At 39.4% G+C, this 18,980-nt stretch overlaps 1 protein-coding gene across 1 annotated transcript in view; it reads right to left on the reverse strand.

Moving 5' to 3' along the window:
* VWA3B (von Willebrand factor A domain containing 3B) overlaps positions 1 to 18,980 on the reverse strand; it is a 223,810-nt gene that overhangs the window by 84,621 nt on the left and 120,209 nt on the right. The window contains exons 13-15 of the mRNA XM_034657268.1: positions 13,020 to 13,118; positions 8,018 to 8,200; positions 258 to 388 (exon numbers count right to left, since the gene is read on the reverse strand). Of these exons, the coding sequence (XP_034513159.1) occupies positions 258 to 388; positions 8,018 to 8,200; positions 13,020 to 13,118 (413 nt within the window). The remainder of the gene's footprint in view (positions 1 to 257; positions 389 to 8,017; positions 8,201 to 13,019; positions 13,119 to 18,980) is intronic.

The raw sequence follows: 18,980 nt of genomic DNA on the forward strand, positions 1-18,980 counted from the left end.
TAAGTGCCACACAAGGATTTCAGAACTTACATTTGAAGGTAAATATGTGGCCTCCTTAAGCCATATATTAGATAATTAAATTATTAGATTATGACTTCTCCTTCCTTAAAAAAATTCTAACACAATCATGCTATGTGATTCTTTTCACTAAAAGAAATCCCGAAAGTACTGCAGAAAGAAGAGGTGTCAAGGAGAGCGAGCAGAAGCATCTGAGAGGACCCCAGTGATGGGGAAAACAGGGGCTTTGGCGTGCTCACTTATTGTCCCCTTCCTTTTCTCCGTTGTACCACCAATCCATGATCAAAGACTCTGAATAAAGGTCCTGCACCTTCTCCAGGTCACTTCGTCCCTGCTCCATTTCCTTAATTAAAAGAGTCAGATCTTCATTCTGCCAAAATGAGAAGTAAATATATTGAGAAATGGTATAAAAAAGTTCAAATTTCAAACATTTCTAACAGAAAACCAACTGTATCAGGAAAGGAAGAATCTAAAGAATCTCATATTATTCCACTTTAATAAACAGCTTTCTTGAAGTATAATTCATACACAATAAGCCTAATGCATGTACATTTGAATAGTTTTGACATTGACACCTGTGAAATCTTCACTGCAATCAAGATAACAGACATATCCATCACCCTAAAAGTTTCCTCAGGCCCCCTTGTAAATTTGCTATCCTCCCTACCCCAAATTCCCTCTCCCCCCTTCCTAAGCAACTACTCATCTTCCTTCTGTCATTATACATTAGTTTCAATTTTCTAGAATTTTATATAAATGGAATCATACAGTATGTATTCTTTGTTCAGTTTCCTTCATTCATATAATCACTTTGAGATTCACCCATGGTGCAGCATGAATCAAGAGTTCATTCATCTTTACAGCTGAGTAACATTAGATTGTATACTGAATACCAAAACTTAGTTACCTGTTGAGGGACATGCTTGGGCTATTAAAAACAAAGCTATGAACATCTGTGTACAAGTTTTATGGACATCTGCTTTCATTTCTCTTGAAAAAAATATTTATTTTAGTGTGATTCACATTGTCTATTCTATTTTGGATAATTTCTGGTAGTTTTTGTTTTGTGTGGAAGTGGCCTATTTTTTTTCTAAGTTGTCAAATTTATGAGTGCAAAGCTGCTCATTGTATTCCTTTTAAAATCTTTTTGATGGCTGTAAGATCTAACATAACATCTCCTATTTCATTCCTGATATTAGTTCTTTGTGTCTACTCTTTTCGTCTTTGTCAGCCTTCCAAGATGTGTTATCAGTTCTTGAGGGTGTTTTTTTCCCCAAAGAAACAGCTTTTTGTCTCATTCATTTTCTCTACTGTTTTCCTATTTTCAATTTTATTGATTCATGCTCTTATCTGTATTGTTTCCTTCCTTCTGCTTGCTTTGGGTTTATTTTGCCCTTCTTGTTCTAATTTCCTGGGGTAAGAACTCAGATTGTTGATTCAATAACTTTCCTTGTTCCCAGCACAAGCATTTAGTGCTATAAATTTCACTCCTAACACTGCGTTAGCTGTATCCCATACAGTTTGATATGTGGTATTTTGTTTTCATTTGGTTCTAAGTATTTTTAATTTCCTTTGAGACTTTCTTTTGACCTATGAATTACCTAGGACTGTGTTGTTTAAATTCCATGTCTTTAGACATTTTCATGCTGTCTATTATTAATTTCTCATTTGATTCCATTATGGTCAGAGAACAAACTCTACGATTTCAATGCTTTAACTTTTTTTTTTAAGTTTTTATTTAAATTCCAGTTAGCTAACACAGTGCCATATTAGTTTCAGGTATACAATATAGTGATTCAACACTTCCATATATCAGCCAGTGCTGATCACAACAAGTGCACTCCTTAATCCTCATCCCCTATTTCGCCCGTCGCCCCCCACCCCACCTTCCCTCTGGTAACCACGGGTTTGTTCTCTATAGTTAAGAGTCTGTTTCTTGGTTTGCCTCCCTCTCTCTTTTTCCCCCTTTGTTCATTTGTTTTCTTTCTTAAATTCCACATGAGTAAAATCATACGGTATTTGTCTTTACTTTTAGCTCCATCCATGTCACTGCAAATGGCAAGATTTCATTCTTTTCATAGCTGAGTAATATTCCATTTTACACACACACACACACACACACACCCCTCACATCTTCTTTATCTATTCATCAGCTAATGGACCCTTGGGCTGTTTCCATAATTCAGCTATTGTAGTTAATGCTTCTAAATTAGCTGACATCTGTTTTATCACCCATTGTACAGCCTATCTTAATAAATTTACCATGAGCACTAGAAAAAAATTTCTATTTGGCTGTTGTGGTGGGGAGTATTTTATCTGTGGCAATTAGATCTTGTTGGTTGACTGTGCTGTTTAGATCTTCTCTGTCCTTGCTGATTTTGCATCTAGTAGTTTCTGTCAGTTGCTGGGAGGGAAGCGTTGAGGTCTCCAACTATGTATTTGTCTATTTCTCTTTTCAGCTCTATCAATTTTTGCTTCACATATTTAAAAACTGCATTGGTTTGTGCATACACATTTAGGACCTTTATATATTCCTGGTGGACTGATATTATGTACATTTTATTTGCTATAAAATCTACTTTATTTGTTATTAATACAGCCAATCCAGATTTCCGTTGGTGCGTCTTTCTCCTTTTGAACCTATGTAATTGTACTTGCTGTGAGTTTCTCTTATGTAGCATATAATTTGGTTATGTTCTTTTACCCACTCTGTCAATATCTGTCTTTTGATTGAGATAATTAGACCATTTATAAGTAACTATTGATATGTTAACACTTCTGTTATTTTATCATTTGTTTTCTACTTGTTTCATTGGTCTTGTTCCTCAGTTTCTCTTTGCCTGCCTTCCTTCAGGTTATTTGAAAAAAATTTTAAATAATTCTATCTTGGTTTATTTGTAGTGCTTTTGAGCATATCTCTTTATATTGCTTTCATAATGGCTTCTCTGGGTATGGACAGCACATCTATGAGACTTATAACAGTCTACTAGCATTAACATTTTACTACTTCAAGGGAAGTATGGAAACCTCACTTCCACTTAGGTCCCTTTACCTTCTTTTAAATATCGTGGTGTTGAGTATCAGATAGTGGTATAATTTTTATTTCAATCATTGAACATGATTTCATGAGGAAAAGGAGACACCATTACATCTACTCATATTTTTGCTCTTTCTCTCTTCCTTCATGATGTTCCAAGACTTCTTATTTTATCATTTCTTTTTGCCTTAAGAACTTCCTATAGCCAATATAAGAGTAGGGCTTCTGGCAACAAATCTTTTAATTTTTATTTGTCTGAGAATATTTTTATTTCCTCTTCGTTCCTGAAGGATAGTTTTGTCCAATATAAAATTTGTGGTCGATGGTTCTTTTCTTGCCACACTTGAAAAATATTGTGCCACTTCTTTTCTGGCCTCCTTGGTCAAATTCACTGTCAATTTGGTGTCATTTCTTTCAGGCTGTTTTTAAGACTTTGCCTTTATCTTTGATTTTCAAATGTTTAACATGGTGTGTATTGGCATTGATGTCTTTGGGTTTATCTTCTTTGGAGTTTACTCAGCTTCTTCAATTTGTATGGTTACTACTTTCACCAAATTTGAGGAGTTTTCAGTTATTTTTCCATGTAGTCTTTCAGCCCCCCTTTCTTTTCTCTTTGGGGACCTCCAATGATACTAATGTTGGATCTTTCATTACTGTCCTATAGGTTCCCATGGTTCTGGCTTTTTTTTTTTTTTTTCAGTCTACTTCCTCTCCATTGTTCAGATTGGCTGAATTCTATTGTCTGACCTCAAGTTCACTGATAAAATCAAGTCATCTCCACTCTCACCATTGAGCCCACCCAGTGAGTTTACCTGCTATGGAAGCTTTCAGTTCTATAATATCCACTTGGATATTTTTATAACTTCTACACCTTTGCTGAGATTTTCTATTTGCTTATTTGTCACCAGATAGCATGTAATTGATTGTTGAAGCATTTTTATGATAGGTTCTTTAAAATCTTGGTCAAGTAATTCCAACATCTGGTTCATCTATTTCAGTGTTCAGATCATGTGATGGTCTTTTCTCATTCAAGTTGTGATTTTATTGGTTATTGGTATGATGAGTGATTTTACTGTATCCTGAACATACTGGCTATATTGTGTTACAAGACTCTGGGTCCTATTTTATAACTTTTATTTTAGCTTGCAGTAACCCTGTTTAAATTTAGTGTGTGAGACTTTGTCCTACTTTTGTGGGCTCTTGCTCCAATGGCAGTTTAATTTTCAGAGACTTTTTGATATTATTTTGGTCTTCTTTATTAATCTGGTGTTGCTGGGGCTCCCATTGGTCTCTGCTGCTGCTGTTTGAGCAGGCAGGAGGAGTTTCCCCTAGTCAGACAGCCAGACATTTCTTGGTGCCTCTATTGCTGTCCCCTGGGTGTCCTGTGTCACTGGGTAGCATAGGAGGGCCACTGTCCCACAGGAAGAGAGTTTTCCTGGAATGGACCACTTGCTCTGGCTGGGTCCTTCTTGCCTGTTCTTCCCACACACTCTGATATCTCTGTGCAGAAAAGAGTCTCAGGGGGAAAAGAGGCTTCCCAGACTAGGCCACTTGTGGCTGTCTCTCTTTCCCCTGTCTGTCCCACTTACCCCTAGAAAACAGTGAACCTGTTTTTCTAGTATGTTTGTTTTATGTTTGGGGACTCTCATAGCTAAATTTCACTTTCATTTGGGCACAACTGTGTATCTGGTGATTTTTTTCCCAGTTCTTTTCATCAAGGCAAGTTACCACAGCGTCAGGAGTTCAGGAATTGGGAGTTCAGTTCTCTTTATGTGGAACAATAATCTCTACTTTGTTCAGAGAGAGAGATCCTAAGAGTAGGGAGTCTGAGTACTGAGTAGTCCCAGAGAGCACAGCCTCCTTTGGTCTTGTTGATGCTGGATGGGGGTAGAGGATCACCTCTCCACTCGAGAGGACAACAGTGGGGGTTACTCCCCTTTCACACTTCTTTTATTTTTATTCTGTTGGGTGTTAATGGAGGCTCAGCTCCCCATCAACGCTCAGTGGCACCAGGGATAGGGGAAAAGTGAAGTGCTGCCTATCTGTAACTCATACTTCCTTTTTCATTTTCACTGATGCTGAGTGTTTGTGGAAGTTCATCTCCTTGATGAGTCCCACAGAGATGGCTGTAGCAAAGCACAGCAGTGACTAGACCATCCTCACGTTGCCTTGTTAAGTCTTAGAGCTCCCTGGTAGGGCAGAGGCCCAGTTTGCCACTGGACTCCATGGTGGGAGAAACAGAGCACTGCTGACTTCCACTGGAGAGGGGATGGACAATAACCTTCCCTCTCAATCCTCTGATACTATCCTAGCATGGGATTTACAGCACAACCTACTCTGTCTAGTGGGGTTTGGAAAATCAGCTGATCAGTTCTGCTGATACCACCAAGCAGAGGGATCAGAGCATCATCGCTTGTTTCCATGGTAGTGGGGAAGATCAGCTCTCTGTTCAGCTCCACTCAAATCTCAGGGAAAGGGGTGCACTTTTTCCATTGTTGTATGGCTGGATTATAGCAGGTATTGCAAAAAAGGTTTTCTGTTGTTAGGCCACCTTCTTCCCAGTCCTTTGGCTAGGAGAATAAGCTTTTCTTGGGTCATCTCTTTTTTTTTTTTTTTTTTTTGGGTCTGTGCCTGTTAGAGATTCCAGGTTGGAGGGTTCAGCAGTGCCCTCTCTGGGATATATGGAAAGCATTAACAAATCCCCCAAGACTAATTGCAATATCATTCTTTAAGTTCTGAGGTTTCCAGAAATTCCACCTCCTTCTTTCCACCTTTCAGAGTATTCCTATGCTTATTTGCTGTGTTCTAGCTTAAGATATAGGACCTAGGAGGAATGGGACTATACCATTATTGCTGGAACTGTAAGTCCCTCCAGTAATTTATCTTATAATTGGATTTAAATAACAAGGGGGGAAAAGGCTTACATATCTACCCATGCAATTACTATGCAGCTATTCATGAAGTTATCCTTTGCTTTTCATTCCTTAGTGTAGATCTGTATTTCCATCTGGTATGATTTTTCCTCTGCCTAAAGTACTTCCTTTAACATTTCTTATACTGCAGGTTTATTGGTGATGAATTCTTTCAGTTTTTGCATATCTTTGAAATCTTCATTCCACTTCCCTTTTTGAAAGATATTTTCAGGGTATAGATTCTACACTGAGCTTTTTTTCTTTTAGTACTTTAAAAATATCACCCCCACTGTCTTTTCACATGCATTGTTTCTGATGAGAAATGCGCTGTTTTCCTTATCTGTGTTCCTCTGAATATATTTGTCTTCTTTCACCCTATTTGTTTAAGATTTTCTCTTTGTCATTACTTCTGAGAAGTTCCATTCTGATATGACTTGGTGTGATTTTCTTCATGTTCCTTGTGCTTGGCATTCATTGTGTTTTTTGGATCTGTGGGTTTATAGTTTTCAACCAATTTGGAAAATTTCTGGCACTACTATTTCAATTACACATGTTTACTAGGCTACTTGAATTTTTCCATGGCTCACTTATGCCCTGTTTTCTGGGGTTTTGCTTGCTTGTTTATTGTTTTAATTCTCTTTCTTCTCTGTGTTACATTTTGGATAGTTTCTATCACTGCCTTGCAGTTTACTAGTCTTTTGTTCTGCAGTATCTTACCTGCTGTTCCTCACATTCCGTGTATTTTTCACCTCATACATTGTAGTTATCATCTCTAAAAATTTTATTTGTGTCTTACTTGTATCTTTCATGTCTCTTTCTTTTTGAACATATCAAACACAGCTACAATAACTGCTTTAATGCTGTAATACTAGCATCTGAATCAGCTATGCATATGTTTTAATTTTTCTATTTGCTTTTTCTCCTCGTTATGGACATGTATTTTTCTGCTTCTTTACATAACTGGTACTATTTTATTGGATGTCAGAAATTGCCAATTTTACTTTTTTGGGTAATGGATATTTTTGTGTTCTTATAATTATTCTTGGGATTTATTCAGGGATGCACTTAAGTTCCTTGGAAATAGATTGATCCTTCAGGTCCTGCATTTAAGATTTTCTAGGCAGAACTGGAGCAGCATTTGGTTGTCCATGCTCCTGAGGCAAGACCCTTCTTTATACTCTACCTAATGCCTACTGGATTATGAAATTTCCCAGTCTAGCTGATGGGGGAGTAGTTACTATTCCCTGCCTTGTTTAAGCTCAGAGAGGTCATTGTTCCCTTCAGTCCTTTCAGATGATTCATTCCCCAGACTCTGGTAGTTTCTTCAAATGTAAGCACTGATTGGTACTCTGGCTTGTCCTGGATTTAAAGTGACTCCACAGGACAGACAACAAGACAAAAAACATTCTCTAGAGAGCAATCTTGAAATGCATAGCCTCAGGCCAAGATTAGTGGACTGGAGAATAGAATTTTATTTACTTTCTCCCATCAGCCCATTAGAATGATATGGTCCCATAGTTAGACAGTCTGAGCAGTCAGGAGACAACTATTTAGGATCTGAATTTTTCTTAAGTTTCCCACAAATGCCTATAAACAGAAGTGGTTAACTAACTACAAGTAGGGACCCTCTGGGATGCTTGTTAAAAATCAGACTCCTAAATTTGGCAAAATGTTGATAATTATTGAATCTGACTGATGGGTACATGGGATGGGGGTCCACATACTCTTTTACTTTTGTGTATGTTTGAAATTTTCCATAATAAAAAGCTTTGAAGAAAAACAAAATATATTAATTAAGATTCCTATGCCTCTATGCCTAGAGCCTAATTTAGCCGCTCTGAAGTGTGACCCAGGAATCTGCATTTTCACAAATGCCTTAGTTTAGATGGTCCTTGAACCACATTTTGCAGTATATGCTTAGGTGATTTCATTTGCTCAACTTAATTGTCTTTATGGTTGCAATTTTCCCAACTAAGGTATTGTCCACTGGCCTCCAGCCTGTAATGCTCAAATAAATGAACACTCTCCTCTCAATTCATTAAGCTCTTACCTGAACAGTCCCTGGAGGACACAGATCCTTACAGCCAAAATTATGAAAATGGAACTCTCCCCCAGTCAAAGAAGCAAGCTCTTTCAAAAATCCATTTGCAATCTCATCATTGTAATTGAAGGAGATGGTGTAAATAGGAATTTTCTGAAAAACTTTGACTTGGTCTATAACCATTTCAGGTGGCTGAAATGATACATTTTGAGGGGGGAAACAGGGAGATGGAAAGGGAGAGGAAGAGAAAGAAAAAAATAAGATGTGAAAATCCTTAGTATTTGCTATAGACAGTGAGATTCTCAACTAGTAATTCCTTATACAGTGATGAATGCCTTCTTGGAAAGGTGTCAATTCAATTCAAAAAACAAAGCAAACACTGCCAGATGGTGAGAGTATGAAGACCAATGATTCAGCCCTTGCCTCTGAGGGTTCATAATTTGGTGGAGAAAAGAATCTGGAAGAAAGATGTGACTGACCAAATCACTCAATTTTAGGTGCACCTAAGCCTACGGTTCATGCTTTTAAAGTGTTGGGCTATACTTCAGAGCACTGAAAGTATCAGGGTAGAATATCCTGGCTATTGGGGTTCTACAGAGTGAGGCTACTGGATCTCAATGTAGTTTCCAAAGCATCTACTTGAAAAGAGCATTTTTCAGCTTCAGATAGGCCATGGTCAATGTGTCTCCCACAGAGTGAAAGAAGAGTTATTGAGGGTCCTTCCATGTGCTAAGCACTCTGTTGAGAGTATAACATGGAAGTTAAACCTTACAACCATCCTGTGAGGTAGTTAGAAAGATGGATAGTTGCCTAATACCTGGGGAATGCATTCATGGGAACATCATTTCATCTACTCAAAGCAACCCTGTGAATAGGGAGTATTGGCTTTAAGCTGCAGATGAGGAAATTCACAGTAGAGGACTTGCCCAAGGTCATTCAGATGGGCAGTGCTGGGGGTGAGCTTCCAACCCAGATGTCTAGCTCCAAAACCATTTCCATCAATCCATACAGCTAAAGAGTGCACAGGTATGAGAAAGTCTGTTAGTGTATCTTGGTGAGCCCCCCACATGCAACCAGTCTTAGGTAGTGTTTTTTAAATTGGCATGATGTTCTAGTACCCAGTGTGGTGTTAGAGAGCTGTACAGAGAGTGGGGGTGTTGCAGAAGGAGTGCCATGCCTGCAATGGAAAATAGCCTTTCCTGACCTCCTGCCTGTACCCCACCCATGGATTATTCTCCCTGGTTTATGCCCTCACAGCTTTGAAGAAGAGGCTCTGAACATGTAAACAAACTTTTACCACACCAGCGTTGCTGACCCTGACTCCTTCCAGCCACTTTCTCTAGTAGCTCTGTTACTAGAAAGTAGTAGGCCTTCTCTTTGTGTAACTCCTATACAGCGTTGAGTACGCCTTCCTCAGCCCAGGACTCCATCATATGTTCCCCACAGAAGTCCCAATCCTTAAATGAGGCCAAGCAGCATACCCGAGAGACCCGGTTCCCTCTTCTCTGAATCTAAACAGATGTGCAGCCAGATGACCCTTTCACCACACCTGTCAACTTGGGATGGCAAGGAAGGCAGGGATAGGTTCTCCTAACTCTCCTAACTTCTCCTGAAGGAGGTTTGTCTGTGTAGGTGGCTCACTCTGTGCCTTCTCTGTACTCCCACCCCTTGCACACCTCACATCAGGCTTTACCCATTCATTTTTGTTTATGGTGCAGAAGCATTCCTTACTCCCATTTTCTTGATTCCTACCAGGGTAAGTTCCTAACTTCAAAGAAGCCACAAAATGCTGCAGCCAAAGACTGCTGGGCTGTATCCATTCACACCTAGAGATGCCCACCAAAGGACACCTAGCAATTCTGTTTTAAGGACAACTAATATTACTGGAATTCTTTTAACTTGATTAATTTAAGACTTGTCTTGCTACACAATTCTTCCCTGGACATTTAATAAACAAGCAGTAAGCTGGTATCTATGGAATTAAATCCTGAACATCATCTCTGTGTGTCCTTTCAAGCAGAAAATTCTGCTGAGTATTGGGAATAATAGCACCGGCCTTAACATATTCAGATCCTACAAAGTCAATGAAAATTCAAAAAGAAATGGAGATTGAGTGATATATCTTAATGTCCTCTAGACAGAACATGAATATCAAATATTCATTTGCTTTTTGGAGAGAATCTGTGGGACAATGCAGAAGAAATGGACTGCATGTGAGAAAAGGCAAATATGAACACAAAATGCCTAACTCGGAGTTTATAAATTACTTTTCAGGTGGACTGCGTATTTCTGATTCTGATTATCATCTGTAGCCACAATTCTTCATCTTTAAGAGGACTATAGACCCTCTGGTGAAAGCTAGGGAGGGCTCTTCTCCCCAGAGAAATGTACAAGTACATTTTGTATACATTCTCAGGAGATTCCAGACCCTCAGAAGTGCATGGTGGACTGTGGATCAAGAATCCTTCCCAATACACAGCTAAACAGGTGTGTTACTTGGTCCATCCCTTCTGGGGGACTATTTGGCAGTATCTATCAAAATGCATACCTTTGGACTAAGTCTACTCAGAATTTATGCTACATATATACATATGCAAAACGTGTGCACAGTTACTTTTGCAACATAGTGTACAACAGAAAGACTGAAAACAATCTCAATGTCCATCTCCAGGAACACTAGGCAGCTATAAAAAAATGAGGAAGTTCTTTACATATTAAGCAATTTCCAAGGCATATTGTTTTATTAATAAAGGTGTGGAATCATGTGTGTAATATACCACCATTTGTATATTTATAAAAGGGAGTATGTAAAAATACATTTCTGCTTGCATAACAATCTCTGAAAGAAGAGATAAGAAAATTGGTAACATACATTGCCTCTTAGCTAGTGAACAGGAGGTAGGAGGGAGAATCTTCCCTGCATACCCTTTTGTACCTTTGTAATTTATACCATGTGAATGTATTATTATTCAAAAATTAAATAAACAAAATTAATTTCCAAGGTAAAAGTGACATTAAGCCTATATAATGGAATATGATGCAGTCATTGAGAATGATGTTTTGGAAGAATTTCTCAGGACTTGCAAAAAAAAAAGCATATATTAGATGAAACAAGGCAACACACAAAATTGAATTACTACTGAGTTAAACTTTCTTCTCTTTTATGCTTATATGCTTATCTATATTTTCTAAATGGCCTACAGTGTGAACAGTAAAATCAGTAGCAGTTTATTAAAAAGGAAAAGACCCCTTGTACAGATGACTTTCAAATCAGAATCTCTAGCCCCCCTCTTCTCCAAATACCAGCCCCATATTTCTAGGGCTTCTGGACATCCATGGACTATAGGTGCTGAAACTCGACTTCTTCCACCAGCAACTCCCAAGCTTGTTCCTTCTTTAGATTTAAATTTAAATCAGTTACTAACATAATTGTTATAAACCAGAAATCAGTCACCGTGATTCCTTTCTCTCTTGCTCCCACCTTCTCCTCACTCTGTCCTCCTCTGCTCCCAAATTGGTCACCAAGTCCTTTGATGCTACTCCATTATCTCATCTCTGAAGAGAGTCCTCTCTTCCACATTTCCGTTTCCTACCTGATGTGGGCCCTCCCCAGCTCCCATCAAGATTTCGTCTTTCCCTTGCACTGCTGAGGCACATTTCTAAAGTATAGCTGAATGGGATCACCTGCCCCGCTGAGCCCTCCCAACTGTGGTAAAGCCCACCCACTTGTTCCATGTGGCCATCACGGAAAATCTCCCCCAACTGAACTTTCTAGCCTCAGCCCCGACACTTTTCCATCATTGCCTTTGCTCTCAGATTGTTTCTCTGGGCAGCTCACGTATTTCCACACCTCTGTTCCTTTGGCTCAGGATACCAGTAATCTCCTCTGTTCAGAAAATTCTTTCTCCTCTTTCCAGACACAGCTCAAATGGCCCCTTTTCAGTGGAACCTTCCCCAGCCTTCTCTCCATCTTGTACAGCAATATTCATCACTCTGCTCCCAGACATCTCACAGCACAGACAACCCCACACCCTGTGTCAGATCAGAGTTAACCATACATGTCTAACATATCCTCCAAAGTGTAAACACTCCTAAGGCAGGGGTAAAATACTATGCATGTTTGTAGCCTCAAAACTTGGCACCACACACGGAACATAAGCAAGGCACAATAAATTGCCTTTGAATAGAAAGCATAATGAAGTTGATAGGAAAATCATCCAAAATAAAATTTCACTTTACCCATATCTTCTCTGCCATAAATCTAACGCCGTAATAAAATCCAGTTGCTTTACTATTTAAGCCCTGGACCACTTGATGCAGGACATTTTACAATATTTGCCTAGCACTCTTCACATGCGAACACCTCACGATGAAGGATGCAGGTTGATACTAATTCACTTTAGCGGTTAATTTACATTGTACTGTCCTGCAAATCCGTATGTTTATTTAATGCCCAGAGCATTAGTCTTTCATTCACAAAGCTCAAGAGAAGATGAACAGACTGCGCTAAAACTTTTCAAATACCTTCCAGTCAGGCTAAGCAAAACAAAGAACATTTCACTAGAAAGGCATGCTTTTGTTTAAATGATTACTAAGTTAAAATTAGGGGTAAAACCAAGGACATTGTGCAGCGACATGTTTAGATTTGGAGTCCCCACAGGAAAAAAATCAAAAAGAATCTCCTTACTCTTAGTTTGTAATAAAATATAAACCAGTCCTCAATGGAAAGGTGGATATCTCCTTTCATGGGGTTGGGCTCCAGGCCTGAGGGTGTGTGGCCCATGAACCAGACAACACTTGCTGTCACATAAATTTTCCTCTGCATTTCAGCAGACAAAGGAATTCCTCAGTGTATTTTGTCACCTCAGCTCTGGGTCCCTAAGCCAAGGAAACATCTCTCAACAGCTTTACAAGCTGTTTCAAGCAGTTGAAAATATCCTTCAAACCCATTCTTGGCATCTACTTTCAGGATATTGGTGAATCCCTTTTTGTTCCCAACTCTGGTAAGTACCTGATCAGGTCTCCCATCTGTCAAAAGGTAGATTACTTGTGTTTCTTCATCAGCCAAAGCAATTTGCAGGGCATGCAGGGTGTTTGTGGAACTTCCGGTCTACAAAGGAAAGAGAAAGAGATACTTGAATCTCAAGAAAAATCTCACAAACAACTGCTATTTATTTTCTGCTTCCAAAAAAAGAAAAATATTTGTGAAATAAAAGATAAAATTATATTGAGATAATAATTTAAACCCAGTAATTCCAAGGAGCCAAATCCCTGGGTGTGCCATAAAAGCCTATATCCAGACAATTCCAGGACTGCTAGAAGCCAGGACTATGGACTTCCTGTCCTGACGACACAGCTCTTAATGCAACTTTATCTTTGTGTGTTTTTGTGTGAGGCGCTAACTCAGTTACTGTTCATTTGGCTGTCAACACAGCTTAAACATACAGTCTGAACACAAGCCTGGCAGTGCAAACCAGGATTTATTCAAACGTGAGCATGGTCACATCAGCAATCTGGGGCAGAGCAAAGAAACTGTAAGTTTTTAAAACTCCTGCAGTTTCTGCCCAAGGATATAGAGCACTGGCCAGAGCGTCACTGCCAAATTTGTAACAAAAAGAAGCCAGATAAACAAGTAAATGCCTTTTGTTATGCTCCTCAGAGTGCTCAGGTCACAGGGCAATCAGTGGGCCCCAAATGTGAGGACAGGCAGGCGGGCTGCCGACACCCGTGAGACGAGACGCAAGCCCTGCTTCCGGCATCCTGGGGTGATCGGTGAACTGGCAGAGGCTAGCCAGGTATATATTGGTGAGATGGTAAAGGTCCACAGGCCGCAAATAGAGGGGAAATCTGCACTCTCTTGAAGGCTTTCTGACCACAAAGCCCAGAGGGTGTGCTCACAGAAAAGAAAGTCTCCTTCATGGAGCAGAACTGGGGAAGAACAGTGACACAGAGACTCTTATGCTCCATCTCACCTTCAGAATAAAAGCCCTAATGTGTGATGTGTGTGTGGGGGGGAGGGGTGGTGGAGGACAACAAACACAGTCACCTTTAGGGCACTGGTGAAAATCCAGGACAACAGAGGGAAGGAAAGGGGGGAAGAACCAACCTTCCACACCTGGAAAAGGAGCAAAGTTAGGTGCTGGGCTCAGAATTACTAAGGGACACACCCCCGAGCCTATGGGACACAAGCCTGCCTAAGATGAAGGCTCATTCAGAGAAGACCCACCCCAGCACTCCCCTACAAAGAGTGACCAGCAAGGAACTTGTAAGAGACAGACTCTCTGAGGCCCAACATGAAGGGAAAATTAAAATCTAGGAGTGGAGCAGACAGTGAAGAACAAGTCTCCAGCACATCACCCCCCCAAGTACCACCACAAGAATTTGATGGGCATGTGCACTGAAGGTAACAGTAACAAACAAACCTCAAACCTAGCCCAGCTCTGGACTAGATTAAGTTTATGCCTCTCCCCCCCAAAAAGAAAGGTATGCTCATTTCCAGACATAAATAATATTTATCTCGGTGTCTATATACTACACATGATGTCTAGCTTTTAAGAACAACAACAACAACAAAAATAAGTATATTAATAAGAAAGAAACAACATACTACCAAGATACAAAGTACTCATCAGAAACAAATTCAGGTATGACACAGATACTAACACTATTTGAAAGAAAATTTAAAACAACTATGAATAACACATTAAAATTTCTAATGGCAGAGGTGAACAATGCTGGAGACCAGATGGGTAATTTCAGCAAAGGGATGGAAACCTTAAGAAATAACTGAATGGAAACACTAAAAATCAAAAACGCAGTAATGCAGATGAATACAAAGAGTAAATCAAAACAGAAACAAGCATCAAAGGGCTGTAGGATGATATCAAACGGTCTGGCGTGTGCATAATTGGAAACACAACAAAAAATACAGGATAGGAGAAATAATTGAAAAAAGGAATGGCTGAGAATTTTCCAAAAACAATGACAGATATAAACCCATGGACCCAAGAAGGTCAAGTAGGATAAATAAAATAAAATGCCCTGATGCTCCCAGGGTGGTGGCAGTGAAGGCCAAGTGGTGAGCCAAGACTCTTATGCCCACCAAACGTGACAAGTCCTCCCTGCCTGACAGCGTCCACTCCTACCCAGCAGCACTGAGGGGCTCTACCCCTCAGGGTCCAAGTGGGGAAGCTGGACTTCAACCTCTACCTCCTCCTCACAGTGTGCAGCCTTTTGGGTTGAGCCTCTTTCACTTAGCAAAATGCATTTAAGATTCACCCGAGCTATTACATGAATCAAGAGTCTGTTCCTTTTTATTGATGGATGTAAAATAGTTTATCCATTCCCTGTTGAAGGACATCTGTGTCATTTCCCATTTTAAGCATTTATAAATAAAGCTGTTACAAACATTTGCTTACAGGTTTTTATATGACTATACATCAAAAGCTGTGAAGGGCCTGAGATTTTACCTTACTTGCAAACTAACATGAGTGCTGGCAGAAGATCCAAGACTCCTGGGTCACCAGCAAAGGACTTTACTACTCACAGCAATAGCAGTAGCCAGAATGTCAGGGGGTGTTTTGTTTTGTTTTGTTTTGTTTTGTTTTGTTTTGTTTTGTTTTGTACCAGTTTCCTGAGTGATGGGAAGAGGGTTAAGTGACACTTGCATACACAGTAGATTGTGTTAAAAGAGAGGGACCCTGAATTTAGGCAAACTGAATATTCTATAATGGACTGTAAGCGTGCTTGTCCTTTGTTCTGGAGTTAGATACTATCTTTATACTGGATAATAAGCATGCTACCTTTTGCTACTTTCCAAGGCTGTCTGCTATATAAACATCCATGAAAAGATAGACCAGAGGTTCTTGACATAAGAACATAGATTATTGATTTGAAATAATTTCCTCTTTTTTAATGTAGGCTTTAGTGCATTAAATTACTCCTCAGCCCTGTATTAGCTGCATTCCACACATTTTCATGCTTTGCTTAATTTTCATTAAATTTTATGAAATTTTATTTTTTTTAAGATTTTATTTTTTTGAGAGAGAGAGAGAGCCAGAGAAGAGAACATGAGTGGATGGGAGGGGCAGAGGCAGAAGCAGACTCCCCACTAAGCAGCGAGCCGGATGCAGAGCTCGATCCCAGGACCCTGAGAGCATGAACTGAGCTGAAGGCAGATGCTTAACCCACTGAGCCACCCAGATGCCCTTAATTCTATGAAATTTTAAATTTTATTTGTGATTTCCTTTCTGATCCGTGAATTATTTAAAGCCTGTTCTTTAATTTCTAAGTGTTCTAAGATTTTCAGGGTGTCTTTCTGTTATTGATTTCTAGTTTGATTCCACTACATTCAGAAGACATCTCTATGACTCAATACTGTATGATTTCAATTCTTTTAAATTTGTTAAGGGTTGTTTTATGACTCAAGATATGGTCTGTTTATGTGAAAGGTCAATGTTTGTTGGAAAAGAATATGTATTCTGTTGGCGTGTGGAGCATTCTATAAATGTTAATTAGATATGGTTAGTTGAAGGTGTTGTTCAGTTCTCCCAAATCCTTGCTGACTGTTCAGTAATGCTATCAACTGCTAAGACTGGGGTACCGAAAGCCCCAAGTAGAATTGCTGTATTTGTCTATCATTTCTTTTGACTCCATCTGGTTTTGTTTCATGTATTTTGAAGCTTTGTTGTTTGCTGCATACACATTTAGGATTGCTGTCTTCTTTTTTCTAAATTAAAGTACAGCTGACACACAATGTTACATTAGTTTCAGGTGTACAACACCATGACTGGACAAGTTTATATGTTGTTCTGTGTTCACCACGAGTGTAACTAGGACTGTTATCCTCTTGTTGGATTGACCTTTTTATTATCATATTAAGTCTCTGTAGTTCTCTTTGCTTTAATGTCTGTTTTATGTGATATTAACATATATACACCAGATTTTTAAAAATTAGCATTTATGTATCTTTCCCATCCTTTTACTTTTGACCTGTGTTACTTTTGAAGGGAGTTTCTTACAGACCACATAGAGTTGGATCATGTTTTTGTCTACTCTCCAATCTCTGTCATGTAATTGGTATATTTAGACCATTTACATGTAATTACTGATATTTAATTAAGCTTCCCATTTTTTGTTTTCTGTGTATTTCCTCTGTTTCTCATGTGTCTTATTTTTCCTTTCCTTCCTATGGATTATTTGAACATTTTTTTAGTGTTCTATTCTGATTTATTTGTAATGTTTTTAAGTGTGTTGCCTTATGTAGTGTGCTTCATGGTTGCTCTAGGTATTTTCTTAATGCAATAGTGTAACTTATCACAGCCTCCTCATACTGATGGTTTACCACTTCAAGTTAAGTGTAAAAACTATCCATTCCATTTAGGTTCCTTGTCTGAAGTACTTCCTTTATATTTATTATACACCGTATTAGATGGTATTAAACTTTTGCTTGAGCCATAAAACATTAAAGCAACTCATGAGGTTACAGATTCTCTACTATGTTTACTTCTATACCCACCCATTCTACTATTCTTCCTTTACTTCTGAAGGCCCAAGCTTTCTTATTTGGAGAGCTTCCATTAGCCATTCTTGAAGGATATGTCCCCCAGCATCAAATTCTCTTTGTTTTCCTTCTCCTTCAATCCCGAGGATATTTTCACCAGAAAGATGATTCATGGCTTACAGTTCTTTTCTTTCAGCACTTGAAAAATGTTGTGCCACCTCCTTCTAGTCTCATGGTTTCAGATAAGAAAATGCTGTCATTTGAATTGGTGTTCCTTTATAGTTTATGTGTTATCTCTCTTTGGCTATTTTTAGGATTTTTCTCTGTCTTTAGTTTTCAGAAGATTAAATATAATGTGTTGTGGTATGGATTTCTTCAGTTTTACCGTTTGGGGTCACTTAGGTTCTTGAATTGTAGTTTTTATGTTTTCAACCAAATTTGGGGAGCTTTTAGCCATTACTTCTTTGAATACTTTTCCAGTCCCACACTCTTTTCTAGAATTCTGATGGTATGAATATTTCCTCTTTTTTACTGTCCCAGAGATCTCTGAGGCTCTGTTCGTACTGGTATCAGTTGATTGCTCTTCTCATTCAAGTGTGGATTTCTTGGATCTTGGTATGATGAGTGATTTTTTTTTTATGTCCTGGACAATTTGGTTACTATATTAGGAGACTATTCCCATTTAAATGTCATTTAGCAGGCAGTCACCCTGTTCAGGCTTAGCGTGTTTATTTTAGCCTATGTTTGTGGGCTTTAGTTCCAATGACAATTTAATTTTCTACCCCATACAATCCTATTCTGGTCTGCTTTGTTCTTCTTGTGCTGCTGGGCTCCCACTCAGTTCCTATTTGGTGCTGTCTGTACGAAGCCCAGGAAAAGCACGTCTCTGGGCTGCTTAATGGTGCTAAGTGACCTTCTGGGGTGTACAAGCAGAAGCTGCTGAGCCTGACTCTATGTATACTGCTGAGTTGAGAGCAGGAAGACACAAAGCTTTGCCTTTGTTGTTGTTGCAGGATTGGGCTTCCCATTGGTGCCCCAGTTGTGAAGCTGGGACAGTCAGGGACTTTGCTGTTGCTAGCAGGTCATGCCACCTACAGGCGACCTGGTTTTAGAAATGCCCCAGGCTTTGCTGCTGGCACTGCTACCTTTGTATGGGACCACCTGGCCATACCCCATGTGTGGAGTGCAGTCTGAGATTGCCTGGGATGTCGCTACTGTTGGTGCTGCCAACAGATCAGACCACTCATACAGTGCTCTGGCACGGGGGCAAGGGTGGCCAAGGACCTTACTGCTGCCATTGTTTCTAGTGGATCAGACTGCCCACCACACTTGGGTTGTAAAATGGTAACTGGGCAGCTGGAGTTTTGCTGTCCTACTATTTGATAGGATCTGAGTTGAAGAATAGGGACGCTATACTATTGCTACCGCTTCCGGTGAACTGGACTATGTGCCAGGCCCTGGGTTGTGGAG

The sequence above is a fragment of the Ailuropoda melanoleuca genome, chromosome 4 (assembly GCF_002007445.2).
Source record: "Ailuropoda melanoleuca isolate Jingjing chromosome 4, ASM200744v2, whole genome shotgun sequence".
Lineage (NCBI taxonomy): Eukaryota > Metazoa > Chordata > Mammalia > Carnivora > Ursidae > Ailuropoda > Ailuropoda melanoleuca.